The sequence below is a fragment of the Mesoplodon bidens genome, assembly GCF_964165515.1.
Source record: "Mesoplodon bidens genome assembly, chromosome: 1".
In the NCBI taxonomy this organism is placed as follows: domain Eukaryota; kingdom Metazoa; phylum Chordata; class Mammalia; order Artiodactyla; family Ziphiidae; genus Mesoplodon; species Mesoplodon bidens.
The window spans coordinates 180910328-180933107 of NC_138176.1; the positions used below are offsets into that span (position 1 = coordinate 180910328).

A 22780-nucleotide genomic window follows, 5' to 3' on the forward strand; every position below is an offset into this window, starting at 1 on the left:
GCTGTTTGAAGTCTTTATACTCCACTAAAATATCAGTCTTCTTTAGAGGGATTATTAACTAACATAAGTGTATCTCTTAGTCATCTTCTACTACTCCTATATGCATTCTCCCAAAGTTGGTGTGTGAAAGCAATGTTGCAACTTCTGCCCCTCTGTTCAAGATAGACTCGACTTTCAAATAAGAGTATTCATAAAGCATAATATAGCAGGGACATGAATGTGTGTATGCAGAGTATATGTAAGCATATATGTGAGTGTGTTGCATAAAAATACACATATATACATAAGAGTATTCATAAAGCATAATGTAGCATGAACATGGATGTGTGTATAGAGTTTATGTAAGCATATATGTGAGTGTGTTGCATGAACATACACATATATACATACACATTATGTATAACAACATACTGATTGAATTGGTAATAGAAAAATCTTTGCAGATAAAAAGACGAAAATGGGATCTAGGGGACTTTCTAGACAGCCTGACATTCATAAATATGCATAACAATTAGATAAGCACAAAAAAGATAACGTAAAGGTGCTTAAAGAAAAATATTTGCGTACTAAAAAATTCAGAATGCTAAAAACATGGGTTTCAAACTATTCAGATGAACAAATGAAGTAAAATACTAGTATTCGAATACAAACCTATACACATCCTGAATCCAAGAATGTTTAAATACCAATGACAGACATTCTATCTTCCGAATTTTTACTTTCATGAAGCAAAGTTAGCTGGACTAATAAGTTCATTGAATTTCAAGTGCCTAGCATGTTAAAGATGCTCAATACTGGAGCGAAATTATGAGATTCAATCTGCCCCAAATGTCCAATCTTTCCAAAGCCTCTTAATGAATGGAAAATGTTACTTACATTAATTCAAATAATTTACTTATTTAGCTAAACTGTTCTGTCTCCAGATCAAATTATATTTATGTCCTAAGAGTAACTCCAACTCTTCCTAGTGAAAAATGCCACCAGTATTATACTAACTATATAGATACAGAACTTTAGAAATCCACGGAAGACTTACTGATAAAATATATAAATGATGTGCATTATATAAGCCAATCTATTTTATAGACTAAAAAGAAATATAGGAAGTAACTGTCAAAAGAGTCTACTTCACAGAGATTTTATATCATTACTAAAAATAATTTTTATGATAAATAGCAAATGGACTTCCCCTGTTTAGATGAAAATACACTATTTACCACTAGTCCATAATGGTGACAAATCAAAAGGAAACAATAGTGTCCCTGTGACTCTTTCAAGCTTATTTTATTAAAAACCCTCTGATGTCAAGATAAATACAGAGAAAGAAATGGTTCCATAATAAACCTACTTAATATGTTTAAATCTGACCCTTAATTTAGTTACACCGTAAACAGTTCAGCCAAATCCTCAACCACTGAATCTCTAAGGAACAATGACAGAGATTTAAGGCTTTTAGATTATGTATTACAACCTGTCAAATCAAGTACAGATGAAGCTAGACACTGGCTCCAGCTGACAAAGGAACAAGATTGGGCATGAGAGTTATTATACTTAACACTGTAAATATATATATATATATATATATATATATATATTTTTTTTTTTTTTTTTTTTTTTTTTTGCGGTACGCGGGCCTCTCACTGCTGTGGCCTCTCCCGTTACGGAGCACAGGCACCGGACGCGCAGGCTCAGCGGCCATGGCTCACGGGCCCAGCCACTCCGAAGCACGTGGGATCCTCCCGGACCAGGGCACGAACCCGTGTCCCATGCATCGGCAGGCGGACTCTCAACCACTGCGCCACCAGGGAAGCCCTGTAAATATTTTTATTTTCAAAAACTTGCTACTTTTTTAAAGCAAAAATATATCAAATGATATAACCTGAAGAAAGTATTTTGAATTTTATTAAAATTAAAAGATTTGTGAAAATTTCTCATTTCTAAAGCAATTCTTATAGAAAAACTACTAAACATGGTTCAAATAGAAACAATGAAACCAGAATATATAGTAATCAAGTTTCTGAAATGACCTCTCATATGTTTTATGTTTTCATATTTAAAAAGCTTATGTATAAACTTCAGGTTTATATACACAGCACTTGGTCACACAAATTTGGAATATACCCTTCCAAAAAAAGTTTGGAGGACTTTTTCTTCTTACTGATCTTTCTGAGTACTAAGGTTCATTACTATATATGACCTAGAGGATGAACATCAAAATTCTAAAATTATAATCATGTCTCAGCAAAAATAACATAAGCAATACAAAAAAAGAGATATTTACATAGGCTCCCAGCCCTTTTCCATCATCTGTATTTGGCTATTTTCCTGAGTATTAGTTAAGGTGGGCAAAAGGAACAGAAACACTTTGACTACTTTGGTTTGGAGAAGAAAATTACTGACTGGATTATTTGCATAATTAAAATAACCAAGTTATTCTATTAAATCCATTACCTTGGAGAGCTGAGAAGCAATGATATAAGTTGAAATCAAGCTTTTCCGGTTTTACTATAAGTTTTAGAAACTTACAGTATTTTACTCAAGATTTTGATGATCATCTAAAAATTTAGGTTAAATACACAGGGGTATATATAATAAGCAATCACAATTTAAAAGGTAAACCATAGCATTATGAGAATTAATCTGCACTAATTCACTGATGATATTGATTTTGTTTTCTTTTTATGAAGACTTAAATAAAAGCACCTTGTAAAAATGTATGATTCAAAAGACCAAGTTACATTCGAAGAAGAAAAAAAAAAATAGCAGGAATTCAATGTTTAATGTAAGTAATCAGAAATCTATATAAAATTCCAGATGCTCAATAAACAGTCATAAAGATGAAAATTATGGTGACAAACTTCACATATTAGAAGTTTGTTTGGCCCAATATTAGATACAATAATAATATTGTCACTGTGACATATAGATGAACTTCATTATTCATTATTAGATATTTACACAGGAGCTAACCCGTTAAAAATTTTTTTCTAGAAAGCTCATTGTATAAAATATATCTATTCACTTGCAATATGAGGTACTTTAGAAAATGGTATATTTAGCTTCAGAGTTAGCAAGTCTATTCTTTTTAAACTTTTATTTTTAGCATTAGGTCATTATGAGCACTTTTAATTTTGGAAAAGAATATTTTATTACTAGTTGGAAAATTTGCACTTCTAGTCTGCCAGTAATTGACAAATACTCAGCTAAATAAAATAATATTAAATAAAGAGAAAACTCAGTATGGTTTAATGCGACAGGTGTATAGGAACCAAATTAAGAGAAACTGAAAACTAGGACGAACAATCAAAATTACAGAGGTAAAATAACCTCTGTAACTAACTAGTGACTATGAACAAATTAGGCAACGTAAAATCTTAACATGACATTAAACACTTTTGTGTTTTAGTGGGAATAATGAAAAGCCAATTTTTAAGATAGTATTAGAAAAACCTAAACTTAAGGCATAAAACTATGCCCAAGTGGGTTTTCCCCATAAAATAAATAAGACTTCTAAAATCTGTCATATGCTGAAATTTTACATGACCAAAGAAAATGTCATATAAATTTACTGAAATCTATAAGTTACGCTTCTTTTAAAATCCAAAGCAAAATTTTTATAAAGCAAATAAAAATGTCCCACTAGAACTTTATAATTAGACTTGTTTAATCTGAACCACTAATAGTCATGTGACCACTGCTAATTATTGAAGTTCCTTGATGAAAGTATATATCACTATTTATAAGATTCACCATACCACTTCTAAGAAGACTCACTAATTCTGTCAAAATATATGAAAAAAAAAGAAAGGAAAAGAATGGAAATTAACCAGAGAATTCAACTCAGACAATAGCTCTTAGAAGAGGGGTAAAGAGTATGTTGGCAGGTGTCTGCAAGGAGCTAGATAATACAATGGAATCAGTTTTCATTCTGCAGAACAACCATGAGACTTGCTGCAATGTCAGCTCCAAGCATACACTGAGGGACTCCAGAAAATGCTCATTGATCATGCAGCACTTTATAATGCGCATAGGCTTTTTTCTCCTGTTAACCCCGCCTAGCTGCCCTTTGCAGCTTATTCTCCCAAGCCCTCTCCCCCTAACAAATTCTCTTCCTGAAGATAGTAAAATATTTAATGAATTATCTTAACAGTCTAAGTATTAGGAATACCACTCAGCATCATTACACCATCATGAAAATTAGCCAGTTTTTTTTAATGGGGGGGGAACCCTACAACCCCCAAAATAAGAAAATGGGATTTAAATATCTATATATCTATAAATACAAATATCAAATATCTGATGGTATATTACATCCAAGGCCAAAACCAATTATAGCTTCACTTTGACATGTATTTTCTTGAACTGATTTATACGCAAATAGGTTCTATAACACTGACACAAACAGGAAAAAAAGAAAATATAATTTAAAATTCTCATGACTCAAAATGCAGATTTTTGTGAGCTCTCAAGCATTAGTTAAATTTTACAGTCTTTTAATTTTTAATTTAATAATTTATTTTATAATAAAGTCACATGAAAAACCTAGAAGCAGAATGTACCAGCTAAATTAAGCCATTAGATTAATATATATGCTTAATTTTACCCTAGAAACTAAAATAACCAGCTGTTTTTAATAGTTAACTGCAAGCATAGTTTTGGGCTTAGATATGTAAATGAATTCTAAGACATATGATACTAAACCTACTCAAAGCTGCTTTGCAGACCCCACCTTCTAATGAGTTAATCTAAAGGTCACCACCAGCACAAGGCTTTTTATTAAGTCCGAGGCCCTTTCTTTCTTTTTCTTTTTTTCCCCATCAAACATATATCTACAATTTACAAAACATTAGGTTTAAACAAAATAAGGTTTTAGTAATCATGTGAACTAGATTGGCACATTCTCACACAGAATAAGGTCTGACCGTATCTTGCTTTTATGCTCTGCCTCTCTTTGCTCTCTCCTCTAATCTATTCATCTGTAAAATAATTCCGGCAGATAAGATTTCTTTGTTCAGATTTCAACTTTCATTTCATTTACAAACCTAGCCCTACCTCAAGAATGTCTTCTAGAACATATGCTTCCATTTCAGCCGCTGTCTCCACCATGTTTTATCAAACTGCCATGTTTCTTACTGCACTATGATTAGATCATTGCCAGCAGGAACACTCCTCTGTGTCAGCAAGGGAACAGGAAATGGAATGTTCTATTACATGCCTAAAGCAGCTTAGCTGTTCACTAGCCAGGCATCTACCAAAAGAGCAGGGGGTGACTCACTGTGTATTTTTTAAAGATACAGAAGCTCTATTCCAAACCAAACTTCTGTCAAGTAATTTCAACAGGCAAAATAAAGTCTCTTATTTTACCATTTCAAATTTTAAAACTCTACAATTTCAAAAAAGAAATAATAACGTATTTTTTAAAAACCTATTTAAACACGTCTGGCTTCCTGGTTGAACAAAAGAGGTTGAAGTGGGTTACGTAGCAATTTATCCTTAGTAAAGCCTTGTAGTAAGATTAATGGCTGTATTAAATACGCAAAGAAGGAGGCAAGGTAATACCAAATTAGGAATGTTACATCAGCCATATGTATTATGTAACACATATATTACAGGTGCTGACTTGAGGGTGCCAAAAGTAATAATTTAATGTAGTTTTTAACGGTAAACTGGTTTTCTATAAACTAATCTGTTAGGAAATATCTAAGAGAAATGAGATTAACATTCAACAGATTTACAATCACTGAGGCAAGCCATAACATATCACGGTTATATGCATTTTCTAGGAATGTCTTTAACCTCATTTATTAACCAAAGAAATGGCCTCCCCCCACCTTATCATAAATACTACAAGAGACTAAAATATTTCAGATGAATGAAATTCAGAAACACTGTTTCTGGATCATTAAACAGCAAATAAAGTGGGTGAGTAACAGTAGAGCTAATTTTATATTTATCACTGTAATTGAGCCTCAGTTTAGTAACAGTTTTTACTTTGTCAAATTTCTTCCTTATATAATATACAAAATGCAATGGGAGAGGAACAATGTTTTGTGCTCTGCAGTATTAACAAAATAACCCTGTACTTGTGAGAGTGCCATACAAACTGAACTTGAAGTGATCCCTCAATTAGGTTAACCAATCTAATTATAACTCTAAGGTGAACAGTTCTTCTAGTCTAAATTTTCCTAACTAGAGAAAGTGAATTTTTTAAAGGAAAGGAAAACGACAGGAAAGACCATTCACATATGGTCAAATCTCAGTGATGATATGAATGGCCTTTCCAGTAATGTCTCCTCAAAGTGATACCATGTTTTAGTAGAAAGATTTTGTAATTCTCTTGGGCCTTAGTTTATTTATCTGTGAAAAGGGATAACATTCACTCAACAATGGATTTTCTATTGTATATCAGAAACTGTCCTGGGTACAGTCAACAAAAGATAAAATTTCTTCTAAACAGGTTTATAAGAAGAATAAATGAGGGCTTCCCTGGTGGCACAGTGGTTGAGAGTCCGCCTGCCAATGCAGGGGACACGGGTTCATGCCCCAGTCCAGGAAGATCCCACATGCCACGGAGCGGCTGGGCCCGTAAGCCATGGCCGCTGAGCCTGCACGTCCGGAGCCTGTGCTCACAACAGTGAGAGGCCCGTGTACCGCAAAAAAAAAACAAAAAAAAAAAACAAAAAAAAAGAAGATTAAATGAGATAAAGTATCTACTACTCAGTTTCTGTTATTTAGGAGATATCTTCACTGTGTAAGGCAATATACAAGTCATTGTTTTTCAAATAAACATGTTATTTAACCCTTACAATACCCTAGGTGATAATAATTCAAAATAATAACATTAATAATTACCTTGTGCTTACTATATGTGATACACCACTTTAAGTGCCTTGTATATATTAACTCATTAAATCTCACAATAATCCTAAAAGAAAGGTAGCTACTATTATCTCCATTCTGGAAACTGAGGTACACAGAAGTTAAGCAACTTCCCCAACTTACTCGCAACTAAGCTAATTAAGTTAAGAAGCTAAGATTTGGACCCAGGTACTTGACTCCAGAGTCTGTCCTCTGAACCATCTACTATACTTCCTCCAGATGATATGACCCTCACTTTATGGATGAGAAAATCAAGTCGCAGACAGTACATAGTTATATAGCAGAGTTGAGATTCAAACCCAGAATGGTCTGACTTCAAAGGATGTGTGAAATTAATGGAAAACAAATGATATTAAAAATGTTTTCCCTCAGACCATATACAGCACTTTCATTTATGTATGAGTGTGTCTGGTATTTGGAGGTTCTCAAACAAAATAATGTCCGTTGTTAAGACACAGCTTATGAAGAACTAGAAAACTGACCTTACTATTTTCCTCCTTCCAGCTCAATCCATTCCATACTTCAAATAAACTGCTTCATCCTTAGATTAGGAGAAGTCATCAATGAAGTTTCTGTTTCTCAAACCTTCTTCCAACAGAAGTAATGGTAGATTTGAATTCAAGGAACTCATATGTTCATACATTCTTATTTCCCATAAGCCAAGAACAGGCTTTCCAACTTTGACAAGAAATCGGGCCCCCTAAGATTCAAGTCAATCAAACCATTCACTGTCTCCTTCCTTCCTGTTCTAGCATTAATACGGTGCTTCCCTTATGTTTTCTGACATATACTGTTAAGTTTTTACTAATAAAGATGTGATTATAGCTTTCTAACAGAATTACAGATATTTATATATCATTTAACATGTCTCTCCCTTACAGATCACAAGCTTGATGAAAGCAGGCAATGCTCTGTTTGCCAAGGTATACCCAGGGCCAGCACAGTCTCTGGCATAGAGCAAGGACTTAAGTATTTGTTGATTAAATAACAAATGCATGAATAAAGGAATCATCTGATATCCAGTTTTGTATACTAATGCCTTTTAAATTATTGCTACCACTAGGAATTATTTCTGATGATAAGAACATGTGTTCTGTGACTATTATCTTTAGGTCACTGAAATAAGATACTAGAAATGTTGAATATAAACAGAATCTATATTTGAGAATTTCTGTAATTCTTTTTTTTTTTAAATAAATTTATTTATTTATTTTTGGCTGTGTTGGGTCTTCGTTGTTGAGCGCGGGCTTTCTCTAGTTGCAGTGATCAGGGGCTACTCTTCATTGTGGTGGGCGGGCTTCTCATTGCCGTGGCTTCTCTTGTGGAGGAGCACGGGCTCTAGGTGCACGGGCTTCAGTATCTGTGGCAGGCAGACTCAGTAGCTGTGACTCGCGGGCTCTAGAGCACAGGCTCAGTAGTTGTGGCGCACGGGCTTCGTTGCTCCACGGCATGTGGGATCTTCCCAGACCAGGGATTGAACCCGTATCCCCTGCACTGGCAGGTGGATTCTTAACCACTGCGCCACTAGGAAGTCCCTGTAATTCTTTGTTATACAGCAAAGTAATTATTTATTCTTAATTTTATTTTCTAGTTCTTTTGTTAATATGAGGACCTATGCCACAGCATAGGATACTTTGGGCAAAAGGGTGTGTGAAAGGAGATTCATATACATCTGCTATAAGACCCTACATCCTAATAGTAAGCCACTTTCCTTCTAGTTCAACCTCAATTTGTGGGCAAAAAAACCTGTTTTCCTATTTGCCTAAATGGATTTCAAAATCTTTAATTTTCACCTATGGCAAAAGCATTAAAGCATAAATGATAGTTAACCTACTAACAGTTATGCAAACAAACACAAACTAACAGATGTAAGTGACTTAAATCATAAAGGAAAATACTTACTACAATAAGAAGATTCAAACATCCAAAGTGAAGAGAAAAGCCTCCCACAAAAAGTGAGGGAAAAGGACAGAAGAAGCTTAATAAATACCAAGACTGCATAAAGGAATCTTCTGAAAGTTACAATTTTATTTAGGACCAGCACTGATTTCTTTGAACAAGGAGCAAGAAAACCAAACACACACACACACACACACACACACACACACACACACACACACACACAGAAATATGTTGAAAAGCAAGCAACCCTATTTTGTATGGTTTAACATTTTGTTGATGTTTGTTCCTCCACATAAAACATTTTTTTTTCAATCAAATATTCCTTGTAAAGAAGTTCTGCTCCCATCAAATATTTTGTTCTATTTAGGGAAGGGCGAGACTTTTCAAAATCCACATTTTCAAACAAAACAAGGACAAATAATTGGTTGCAGTATAAATGTAATTATTTCACCCGCCTACATAAAAACAAACTATTAGAAAAAGAAAATCTGAACAAACTTCATCTCTCAAAATGTGTGAAATGTAGTCATTACTTTATAATATCTCTATTTTTCTCTTTTCTCTCTGTAAGTTATATTTTAGCAGAAGTGTAAAATAGCCTGGACCAAGCATAAGTGACATACATACATTAAAGAGTTAAACAGAATTTAAATTAAAAGGCTAACAAAATATGGTCAAATTTCTGATACCTTATATACATTATTAGAATAACTCTATCCCCACGAATTCACCTTATATTTCTCCTAAGCCAAACCATGCCACAATATGACTAGGGGTTCTCGATATATGTCTTTTTTTTAAACTTATTTTATTTTTTTTAGTTTTGGCTGCGTTGGGTCTTCGTTGATGTGCATGGGCACGAGTTCTAGGCACGTGGGCTTCAGCAGTTGTGGCTCACGGGCTCTAGAGTGCAGACTCAGTAGTTGTGGTGCACGGGCTTAGTTGCTCCATGGCATGTGGGATCTTCCCGGACCAGGGCTCGAACCTGTGTCCCCTGCATTGGCAGGCGGATTCTTAACCACTGTGCCACTAGGGAAGCCCTCAATGTATGTCTAATGTAGCACAGTAATATTGTTTTCATTACCACCACAGATTACTTTCTTTTTTTAAAAAAACTATGGTTTTTATCTGCAAAGTAATACATGTACACAGAAAACATTCCTATATAAAAGAGAACATAGGGAAAAGTAAACCTATCTCTCACCAACCCCTAAAAGCACAACTAGTGGGCTTCCCTGGTGGTGCAGTGGTTGAGAGTCCGCCTGCCAATTCAGGGGACACGGATTTGTGCCCCGGTTCGGGAAGATCCCACATGCCGCAGAGCGGCTAGGCCCGTGAGCCATGGCCGCTGAGACTGCGCGTCCGGAGCCTGTGCTCCGCAACGGGAGAGGCCACAACAGTGAGAGGCCCGCGTACCGCAAAAAAAAAAAAGCACCCCTAGTGTATTCTTCCAGAAATAACCTACATATATAAAGCATATCTTAGTGTAGATTATTTTTTATACAAATGGAAGCATATTGTACATACTTTTCTTCATCTCCATTTTAAAAATGTAATACTCCATAATTGTTTCAGATTAGTATATGTATCTCTCTCTTTGATTGTGATAGTTGCTCAAATTTTCACTAAAAAACTGTACTATAATTTATTTAATCAGTTCCCTTTTGATGGGCATTTGTGTTGCTTCAACATTTCACAATACTGCAATGAACATGCCCAACAAAAGGGCACACATACTCTGCACATACCCGAATATAACTGTACTGTAAATTTCTTGATGGGTACATCTATTTAAAACTTTATTTAAAACTTTATGTTACCAAATTGCCCTCTAAGGTTGAATTTACATTCTGACAGTGAATGAGACTGCCTGCTTCCCTACAAATAGTAAGTATTAATGATACAAAGTCTATTAAGAGAAACTCATATCAGAAATAAGCATGTTTTAAAACATGTATCTAGATTTATCCTTACTCCCTCATCATTTCCACTTTTCAAGGAAATGCAAATGAAAATTACATCTCCTCTCATCTAACTTCTGTCCCCTTAACAAAAAAAAAAACATTAATTCCTTGACAGATTAAGAATTTATTTACCACCAAAAAAACACAAAAAACAAAATAAGGAGCCACAGTGCAGATTCTATCTATATGTATGTACTTGGAGAAGAGAAAAGGATGGTGAGTCAAATGACACTTTTAAAAAATCTACTTCGGTTAAATACAAATTCCATACAGGTTTAATGGACTCTAACTAAGTTGTGAAGTTTCTGCCGGAATTTAGTATTATAAAGATCCAGAATTCTTTGGGTATGTTCTTACTAAACTAAATTAATAAAATACTGTTGGGTGTTCATTTGTTTGCCTTCCACATTTATTTCAAACTATTCATTTCTAAAGCATAAATTTCTAAAGTAATCCTTCCATCATTATTGGAAAAAAAATCGAACGTGAACTAAGATGAAGAAGATAGGTTTTTATTAACAAAAAGAGCACTAAACAGCTTCTATCACAGTTTCTTGACATGTATCCCAGGTCTAATTTTGATGATAATGTTTAAAAATAAGAATGATTAAAACTTCACCAGAACCTCCAAAATAAATGTTAATAGTTGGACAGGCTTCTAGATATGTGAGGAACACCTAAAAGGCTTAGGTAACAAAGGATTAAGCAAGGATATATAAAATTATAACCTAATATATAAAATCATGCAAAGGTCATCCATTAGTATATTCTAAATGTGAGGAAGGATATTTATTGCTTAAATAAAATTTTTCTCAAGGCTAATGCTATAAAAAGTCCCTAGTAAACTTTCTTTTGAAAGATCAATTACTATTTTGATCATTCATTTATACAAATATTTAGTGAGTGCTTACTAGGTGACAGGCTTTATACTACACAATGGATAGAATGACAAATAGTTACTGCACCTTCAAGAGTCTATAATCTAGAAAAACTTGATCCTGATTTTCAACAAAGTCTAAAATCAAAATCTTCAATGATTTTTTCATCTTCTCTGATATACAGTCCCTTTCCATTTTTCTTTAATCTAACTAATAAATAAAACTCAAAACTCCATTCAGAACAATACTGAAAGTATTATTATATTTAAACAAATATTTCATCCAGATGTGTCCCATGTATAGAATTAAACACAACCACAGTCTTGTCCAAATATAAGTAACAGACTAAGCAAAGTAAGAAACAAAACAGCTTTCCCTCCTTTCACATCTCCAATTACAGTTGTGCCTGCTGGACACTTGCACTTGTCTCTACCGATGCTAGGTCACAACATGAATTCATTATTTTCCTAGTATTTCACAATAGGTTCTATGTATACAAAATTGACAAGATTTTTATTGTTTTTGGAGAACATTCACCTCCCAAATTTGTCTGTACAACATTTCAAATAAAAATAAACAAGTACATATATAACAGGAATAACTTACTTCAACATCTTTTGGTTTTGTTTCAAATAGGCTAAATCTACTGATAGTACAGTGCTCTCAATTTCTTCTGTTCCAAAGCAACAAGTATCTACCAACAAAAATAAATATACCACACACACACACACACACACACACACACACACACAGCCTACCTCCCTACCCCAACCCCACAAGCACAGTGGTGGGGAGAGTAGAGAGCCTGGGGATAAAAATGCAAATTACAACAAGACACAAGTCCAAAGCCAATTTTTTTGAGTAACCAATTTCTACCACCTTTCTGGAAGGACGATTGTCCTACTCTAGGGCAGCGGTCCCCAATCTTTTTGGAACCAGGGACCGGTTTCGTGGAGGATGATTTTTCCGAGGACCTGGCGGTGTAGGGGGGATGGTTCAGGCGGTAATGCGAGCCATGGGGAGTGAAGGGAAGTGGCAGATGAAGCTCCGCTCCATAGCCGCTGACCTCCTGCTGTGCGGCCTGCGTTCCTAACAGGCCAGGGACAGGTAGTGGTCCGCGGCCTGGGGATTGGGGACCTCTGCTCTAGGGGACACAAGAAACAGCTCCAGGTCACTTAAGACAGTATCAAAGGCACGCAAAATAATCAGGATGCAAAAACTACCAAAGGAACCTTGCAACCTCAACTCCTTCTCTGGTTGCTTGATGGCCTGGAGTTGCTGGCAGCAAGCTCCAATCAGTCTGGTTTCTCATGATGCCAGTTACCACTCTGCTGTTTCTAGTCTAGTCTATTCATAACAAATCTGGAATGGTTTGCCTGCAAGCAATTATTGCAAGTGCTCTTTCAGAATCATAATTCCATCTCCTAAGAAATGTATTACATTAAATTGTCTATATCCCCAAAAAACTAGGCCAAAAATTGCAAAACGGAGTCCCTTTTCCACTAACCTGATCCTGACCAGAGATCCCAACACAAACCCCATATATATATATATATATTATATATATATATTATATATATATATATATATATATATATAAAGAAATACTGATTTCATTCAAGGTAACTGTGACTCTTTGGTCATCATGAAGATATCTCACAACACAGCTACGTTAGAAGCAATGTTACTACCATTACTTTCAACTTCCCCCACAAATTTCAGATATTCAGTTTTACTACCAAATCTAATAGAAACTAACACCAGATAAGAGAACAGAAGTTAATATATAACAACTTTTATGTGTGTAATATATAAACACTAGCATGTTTTATGAAATCACTACTATGTTTTATGAAACCAAATTTAACCCACATTCATATCTTTCAATAGCTCTTTCATCAATTTCTTAACAGAGATAACTATATTTACAATTACTTGACAATTCCCATCCTCTTCAAGAACACATATGCCAATGTCTCTCAGTGAAGGCAGTTAATATTCTTTAAAGGGTAGCCACTGAAAAACCAATAGCTTACAAAATGTTAAAAAGCATAACTGAATTGCCAAATATAATTTTATACTTTAATATTCTTTTTTTTTTTTTTTTTGCTGTACGTGGGCCTCTCACTGTTGTGGCCTCTCCCATTGCGGAGCACAGGCTCTGGACGCGCAGGCTCAGTGGCCATGGCTCACAGGCCCAGCCACTCCACAGCATGTGGGATCTTCCTGGACTGGGGCACGAACCCCTGTCCTCTGCATCGGCAGGCAGACTCTCAACCACTGCGCCACCAGGGAAGCCCTGATTTTCCATTTTTTATTCCCTGTCTCTGGCAGTAACTGAGGATTTTCTTTTTATCCTTAGAGTTCTGAAATTTTGCCAGATGTGTCTAGATATAGGTCTTTTTCCATTCATCCTGTGTGGTAGTAGATGGATTCCTTTAATCTGAAATTCATTATCTTTCTCTGGCTCATGATATTTCTTCAATTATTTCTTTCAATATTTTTCTCCTTTCCACCTTCCTGTTCTTTACTTCTAGAACTCATATTTACAGATATGAAAACTTTGTGATGTATTTTCCATACTCTTTTTCTCTCAATTTTTCCAGAGTTTCTTTTTTTTTTTTTTTGCTTCACATATACAGAGTTCCTCCTCTTTGGCTCCAGATCAACAACTCAGTCTTGATTGATGCTAAATTGTTATTTAACCCATCCATTAAAATTTATCTTCATAATTTTCAAAATCTTTTCTGGTTCTCTGCCACTTTTTCAATGAAACTATGATTAATCATTGCAACAGGTTCTTGAATCTTAGTAAAATACATATTACACTTTTTTTTCTTTGAAGTTTTCTTCTGAATTTTATCTGAGGTCAGCTTAATCTAATCCTCTTCCATCTTTATTCTCCTCAATTGTCTGTCTGTTTATATTGGCATATAAAAGATTACTTTTGGCTCTCTCTGAGGTTGTTCGAATTTGTTTTCCCAAATGGTGTCTCCCTTAAATGGGAGGGTAGTACTATTTAAGCAGGTATCCCAGAAAGGTACCTAGACAGGAAGTTAAACTTGCTGGGATCCGCCAAAACTGCTTTTCTCTGAAGAGGCATGCTTCAGTGCCTCTGCTTCTCTCTCAGGTTCCAACACCTCAGATGTCCTACTGAATTGCTAATCCACTTTCTTAAAAGAGAACAGTTCTTAGACTTCTGGCCTGAGGGCAGGCATGACTGCCACCAGGGCTGGTAAGACTGGAGAAAGGGCAGGAAGGAGTTCCAACTAACACAGAACTTTGGAAAATAATTCTTTAAAAATTATTTATTTATTTATTTATTTTGCGGTACGTGGGCCCCTCACTGTTGTGGCCTCTCCCGTTGCGGAGCACAGGCTCCGGACGCACAGGCTCAGCGGCCATGGTCCACGGGCCCAGCCGCTGCGCTGCATGTGGGATCTTCCCGGACCGGGGCACGAACCCGCGTCCCCTGCATCGGCAGGCGGACCCTCAGCCACTGCGCCACCAGGGAAGCTTAAAAAATTCTTGATTATACCCAGTTGCCCACTACTGTTCTCTGTACTTGTTGACTCCAAGCTTGGAGTCTTTCTGAGGTTCCCCTAGGAAAACCTGAGCTTACCTCTGGTATCTTGAGTTTCAGTTTCCTTTGAGATTTTGCTGTCAATCGAATCCCATGAACTTCCTATCTTCTTCATAATTTCTTGTCCTCTGATGGTACCTGTAGTGGACTGTCAACTGTAATTTTACTGTTCAACACGCATTCTCCCCGGTCCCTTTTTCTAGTAATATAATCCCTCTTGTCCGTGGGGAAAATATTACATGTGATTTGGGTGGAGGTGAGTCTTCCCAGCTACCACTGGGGTGGCCACATGACCCAGGTCTGGCTAGAATAATATCCCATCCCCCCTCTCCTCTGGTAGCCATCTTGCCTGGCTGAAAATAAAACTAATACAGAAGAGAGACTTAAATGTTGAAAGAAAACCAGTACTGATGATATTATTCAAATATGGACTTACCCATGCCTAAAAATGGATCTTCTCCCCTCCTTCCCCACACACATCCGAGCACATATAAAGCTACAGAGCTAATGAAGTTCTTTTACTCCTCTTTAAGGTAGTTTGACCAATGTTTGCTTTTCAAAACTGTGGTTTAGTTCAATCTTTAAACCATATAAGTGGGATGTTGGGAAGAAAGAAAGTTAAAGGAATGTACTCAATGCACCATATTTAAAAGAAAAGTTAAGACAAAAATTGTAAAATAAGCCAGAAGAAATAAAATTAAAGCTTTATAGTTTGGTGTTAAACACAGAATGAGGAAATAGCTATAAATTTTATTAAGTACATCCTATCATTTCCTAAGACAGCCTTCATACCTCTAGGGGAAGAAAAGCATATATAGAAACCAATTATCTCTTAACTAGTTTTTTCTCTGAGTCAAGATTCCAATGGTTTCAAAAAGAACAAAGGAGGAAAGACTGGTAGTGATTTAAAATGTTCTAATCTATTATATATCCAAAGAAAACTCTCTGAAAGGTTATATAGTGTCAACTTCTGGAAGAAAAATTCTTTAGCTTTGATATGATTATTTGAGGAGAGGTATGGAAGGGGTTGTTTACTTTTTAATTTTAGAGCTGATAAAAAGCACAGAAGGTCATTGAACTCCTCCGTGGATGAAAGATGAAATCCAGCACTCGTCACCTAAGGTAAATAATTCACGGTTCATAGACCTATGCCTCAAAAGTTCTATCCTCCTGAAACAATTTACAAAATGCTGTATGTATATATTTAAGTACATCTGAGGGAGAAGGGGTCTACAGTTTTCATCAGAATCTAACTAAAATCCATGACCTAAAAAAGGTAAAGAAAACTGCTCCTGACTGGAAAAGAACAATGACAACTTCATTCAAGAATTACATTTAACAATTAAATACAAAAAAAACTAAGTAATGAATACCTCCAACATATAAGACAGTGTACTAGATATAGAGATTATCTCCATTCTTTAGAAAAACTCTGTTAGAAAAAATGATTAGTCCCAACATGGATGAAGAAAATGAGGTTAAACAGTAATTTTCCCAAAGTCACAAAGTATTAAAGCAGGATGCAAAAGTTTCCCAACTTGATTTTAAACTTTTTCCATATAATGTTTTTTTTCCAGGAGAAATATTGGAAAACAAATACAAAGGCAATGGGTTATTTCATAATGGAATGTAATTTTATGTCAGGCACAGAAACTGCCAAGTATTCACATGCCTGGGGTTTAATGAAATTGGAATCTGACCCTTCAATTAAGATTTTCAGGGAAACTTCTGCTTCTAGTAGTAATGTCAGAAGCCCTTAGTATTTGATTAAGATTTATGAATCTTAACATTCAAGGCTGTCTAAGCCAATGAATGGCTCCCCTTGCTATTCTTCTGGGCTCCATGGGAAACAAAACAAAGTTGCTCGTGCATGGAGACAAAAAGCTGCAATACCAAGCCCATGTTTTTCATGTCTTGGCATACAAGATAAGAGGATCTGGTGATAAGGCTAAAGTAGGCAAGAACTTCTACATATAAAAACACCTCCCACATACCTAAAGCACATTAACAACTTAAAATATATTCCAGAACACGGCTCTGGCTAAGAGAACTCAGTACCAGAGTTTGGGTTGGAGCCAGCAAACTGGGTCGAATAGTGGAGAGGATCTTGGACTGAGAGGTGGTAATACTGGGTAGAGTAAGAAAAAAAAAGGAAGGAAAGGTACAAATGAAAGAACAATCCACAAAGTAAGTTAGGGATATGTTTTCAAAGTTCTGAGACTTAAGGGGCTTCCCTGGTGGCACAGTGATTAAGAATCCACCTGCCAATTCAGGGGACACAGGTTCAAGCCCTGGTCTGGGAAGATCCCACATGCCGTGGAGCAACTAAGCCAGTGCGCCACAATTACTGAGCCTGCGCTCTAGGGCCTGCAAACCACAACTACTGAGCCCACGTGCCACAAATACTGAAGCCCATGCGCCTAGAGCCTGTGCTCCACAACGAGAAGCCACCGCAATGAGAAGCCCGTGCACCACAATGAAGAGTAGCCCCCACTCGCCGCAACTAGAGAAAACCTGTGCACAGCAACGAAGACCCAATGCAGCCAAAAATAAATAAATAAAATAAATAAATTTATTTAAAAAAAGGAAGTTCTGAGACTTAAGAAAACAACATGGTCAGATCTTTGCTTTAATACCTGGCCATTTTATCTAGAACCACTGAATCACCTGCTAAGCCTACAGCAGAGAAGTCACCAAATACGGTTTGCCTCATCATTCCCAGAAAAGGAGATAAAAGAGTAAGAAAAGGATGTTGACTTTCCCATTACTCTTATCTGTCCCTCTTTATTAACAGTATGATTAAGTAATAAAAAACTTTAAACTCTGGGGGAATTTAAGAATATATTCTATTTAAATACTAAAGATCTAATGAATCTAGAATATAATCCTAGAAGATCATCTAACCCACACAACTATTATTTGTGGAATCTTCATTACAGAATCCCACTTCCTATGCTAACACTGGCTCCACCTAAAATAAATTAACCTACATGCACAATTACAGCTGAAGAGTTTTACTGGCAGTCTATGAATTCAATAAAATAATCAAATTAAATGGAGTCAGGAAAGAAAATAAAAGAGATTTTTCTAACTTACAGATTTTAAATTGTATTTTTTAAAAACAACCAAACATATTACTAGTCAGTAACCCCATTTTTACAACACTCTCCATTCTTCCTCAAACTTCAGTTTTAAAAACTAATATTTACGGAGACTGTTATAGTTCACAAATGTTTTCACACACTTAGCTCATCTGATCCCCACCGAAAGAAGGTATTATTAAGTCCCTTTTAGGTGAGGCTCTGAGAGATTTAGCTTGCATATCACACTTACTTGACAGCATGAATTGAGAGATGTAGTAGGGTCTAAGACAGCATTCTTCTCACTTCACATTTTAAGAACTTACTATAAAAGAGGTCATCTACAAGGTATCTATTTTCATTTGATGTTCCAGAAAAGGGGAAGAATAGTATATGATTCACTCACAATCTATGAAATCCATCTCAAGATCAATTACATGACTTTTTCCCAAGATGGAGTTAGGGAAACAACAAGATATAACAGAACAGAGCAACATTAACTACACTCCTATAAAGTCTTTTTTTTGAAGGGGGTGGGGTGCAGTTTTATAATCTGGTGTTCTAACCAACTCTTAAATGTACCAGGACTATTACTGCTTACGTATAATGACCCAGGGGAAGGTCATAAACTAGAAAAAGATGTCATTCACACAGATCTGTAAAGATGACCAAAATGTAACATGGAATAAGCTAGTGAGTTCTACAATTTATACAAAACATCTCTTGAGCAATTACTAGGGAGACCATGAAAGAGTAGTAGGGAGGCAGTGAACTATAGAAGTTAAAAAAAGCAGACTTTGATGTGAGACTGCCCATGTTTATATCTTATTTCCATCATTTACTGTGACCTTGAGCAAGTTATTCTTTTCCTTTATTTTTTTTCAACTACAAACATGTGGATAATGTTATTATCTACCTCTTAGAGTTGTGAGGGTTAAATGATATACATAAAGCAATTAGAACTGTGCCTGGTATATAGTAAGCACTCATTAAAATACTAGTTATTAAAATATGAGTTATTGAGGTTATAATTACCCAATGTTCTAAGTGTTATGAATACTTTCAGGGAAGAGGTGATACTTTATCTGGCTCTTAATGGGTAAAGCAGCTAACAGAGTGACATCCACAGAGAATAGATATTAATGGGGCTTGAAAGCTGACATCTGACATAGCACATCCTAAAACACACTAAACCACTACAAAACCACTGTAGTTTAAAAATTACAGTGCTCATACACATAATAAAATGGGAGTTACAGAAAGAGACCCATGTACCCTTGGTCTAGCACTTTCACCATTGGAATACATCCTACCAAAATACAGACATACATACACAGAGATACATATCAAAAAGAGTCCACTGCAGTATTGTTTGTAGTAGAACACTGGACACAGCCAAAACACTAGTTATAAACACTCAATAAAACCAGGGAAGTCATTATACCTGACAAGGGAACACTCCACAGCCATTAAGAAGAATAAGATAAACGATAAGTGTATTTATATGGGAAGAGTCTATGATAAGACCATTGATTTTAAAAAGAAATTTTCATAATATTTTTATAATGACCCCATTTATGCAAAACAAAAATTTGTTTACACAAGTACACAATTTACATTTACATTTACTACATGATTTCATAAAAACAGAAAAAAGATAATGCAATCTCCCTTTAAGACTCCACCAACATTAAATAAACAAACATCAGTCATAGTTTAGTAACTTTGCTACATACTTTAGCATAGGTTCAGTTTAAAAGATGTATCATCTCTTCAATAGAATTAAAACTTATCTATCTCAGGTCATATAGCAGCTCTTCTATTTTGGCATTTCCTGAATAGCAGCTGCGTAAGTATTAAATTATTCCTGGTTTATTTGAAATATATTTTTAAAATATTGAAACAAAACTAAAGAACACTGGAATGATAATGCAAGAGAACTAAAACACATTCATAGTTTGTAGATCCTGCCCTAATAGTGTTATGGAGGTGTTCAAGTCCAAAGGCAGCCTAGTTAAGACTAATGACATCACAAATCAATAAGAACATGGTATAGATGCTGGTGCTGAAGGCACCTTTACTTCTTTAGTAGAAATCTGGAAGAGAGGGAGGGAAGAAAGGAAAGAAAGAAGCTAACCCTGCTTACAGGCTTAACAGGCAGTAAAAATATATATATATATTTTTTTTTTTTTCAAAAGACCACTAAGTAAGATGAAAAATATGGAACATTACTGTGTTAACCATAAAACCCTACAGATATTAGCTACTTATCAAAAAGCACAGGAAATTGCTTAGTACAACTAATTTTAGTACGTGGGCCTTAAGGTTATACAAATATAATACATATAAGGATGTACATACTGAGCAGATATAACCCAGTCTATTGTTCTATTGTCTAAATATATGAAATAAAGGTAGTACTTCAAATAGTGGGAAAGGATAGATGATGAAATAGCTAAATCAACTGATTAACTATTTGGAAACATAAGACTAAGTTCATGTCTTCCTCCAAAGCCAGTATAAATTCAAATTACAAGAATTGAGTGTAAAAATTAACAGGCACAATAAGCCAAGAGATGGAAGCAACCCGAATGTCCGTCGATGGATATATGGATAAAACAAAATGTGGTGTATATATATATATATATATATACATACAATGGGATATTCAGTCTTAGAAGGGAAGGAAATCCTGTTACATGATACAACATGTATGAATCTTAGGACATCATGTTAAGTGAAATAAGCCAGTCACAAAAAGACAAGTACTATATGATTCTACTTATATGAAGTATCTAAAGTAGTCAAATTCATAGAAACAGAAAGTAGAATGTTGGCTGCCAGGAGTTGGCGGAAAGGAGAATGGAAAGTTGCTGTCTAATGAGTATAGAATTTCAGTTTTACCAGATGAAAAAGTTCTGAAGATCTGTTACACAACAATGTGAACACACTTAACATTACTGAACTGTACACTTAAATGGTTAAAACAATAAAATTTTTGTTGTGCTGTTAGTAAATTGTTTTAATTATACAAAATTAAGAAGTACACACTAAATTACTTAAGCCACTTAAAAAATTACTTGACTATAAAGAGATCAAATAAAGCACTTGATCAAACTTCTAACAACTCAATGGCAAAAACAGTTAAAAATACAACATATATAAGATTGAAAGGAAAAAGGATGCATATAAATTAAATCTATAAAGCACAAATTTATTTATAAGACTGATGTAAGAAGGAAATTATCTATAGTTTCTCCCAATAAATTTGAAAATCTAATATGAAATGAATAACCTCCATAGAAAATATAAATCAAAAGGTTAATGAAATCAAACCCAACAGTATGTTAAAAGAAAACTACATCATAATAAGTATCTCAAACACAGGTAATTAGGAAATTTATTATCGCAATTCATTATATGAAGAGATTGGAGGGAGAGGGAAGAAATGATCTTTTCAATAGATGCCAAAAAAGCATTTGATAAAATTCAGTATACATTTCTGCTAATATTTAGTAAGGTAAAAGAAAGAGATATACTAAATTGATAAAGGATTATACTTAATAGTGACCCAACAGCACTCCCATTAAAACAAGGGAAAGACAAGGATGGCCTATATTACCACTTTTATTCAACATTTTGGGCCTGTTCAAATCTGATGCCATAAGAGAAGAAAAACAAACGACAGATATAAATACTGAAAAAGAGACAAAAGACAATCATTTACTGGAGTCAATATAACATCCTAAGGCCAAGTTAGAAGTTTGGGCTTTATTCTAAGAGCGATGAGAAGTCAAATAACAATTTACATTTCAGAAAGATTAGCTTAGTTGTTGCATGAATAATAAATGGAGTATGGTGAGACCAGAAGAGAGAGCTAGGAGATCAAATTAGAAGGCTGCTATGAAGTCTAAGTAAGGTAATAGCCAGCGCTAGGGTAATGGCAGCAAAGATGGAGAGAGAGAGGAAGTTTCAAGGTATAATTTGAAGGTCTTATTTATGTCCAATATCCTTTCCCTTCCCACTCTCCTACTTCACCATTTTGGCAATAGAAACACTCTTTCTTTGGGAAACCATTCCATGAGGCTCAGGTGGGAATGACCTCTCCTAGTCCACCTCCAAGATGGAGTGGAAAGACATGATGTAGGCCTGAACAAAGAAATCTTCTTCTGTAGTAGAAGTTGCTGGTTCAGGAATGGACACATGACCCAAAACAGGCCAAAAAGAATATTTCAGGGCCTCCCTGGTGGCGCAGTGGTTGAGAGTCCGCCTGCCGATGCAGGGGATACGGGTTCGTGCCCCGGTCTGGGAGGATCCCATATGCCACGGAGCGGCTGGGCCCGTGAGCCATGGCCGCTGAGCCTGCGCATCCGGAGCCTGTGCTCCGCAACGGGAGAGGCCACAACAGTGAGAGGCCCGCGTACCGCAAAAAAAAAAAAAAAAAAAAAAAGAATATTTCAGGAGCCAGAAGTGACTATTTTTCTTATATTGCTA

The 22780-nt window shown here is 35.5% G+C and overlaps 1 protein-coding gene across 10 annotated transcripts in view; it reads right to left on the minus strand.

Moving 5' to 3' along the window:
- The window catches only part of ANKRD17 (ankyrin repeat domain 17), a 161082-nt gene that overhangs the window by 124596 nt on the left and 13706 nt on the right, over nucleotides 1–22780 (minus strand). For 2 of the 10 annotated variants that reach the window (XM_081227745.1, XM_081227744.1), the window contains exon 1: nucleotides 5053–5206. The exons of 7 other annotated variants lie outside the window; for them this stretch is intronic. In XM_081227745.1, coding sequence (XP_081083871.1) covers nucleotides 5053–5106 — 54 coding nt within the window. In that variant the 5' untranslated portion in view covers nucleotides 5107–5206. Of the gene's footprint in view, nucleotides 1–5052; nucleotides 5207–22780 lie in introns of those variants that run through there. One more of the 10 variants, XM_081227739.1, reaches the window with a different exon arrangement.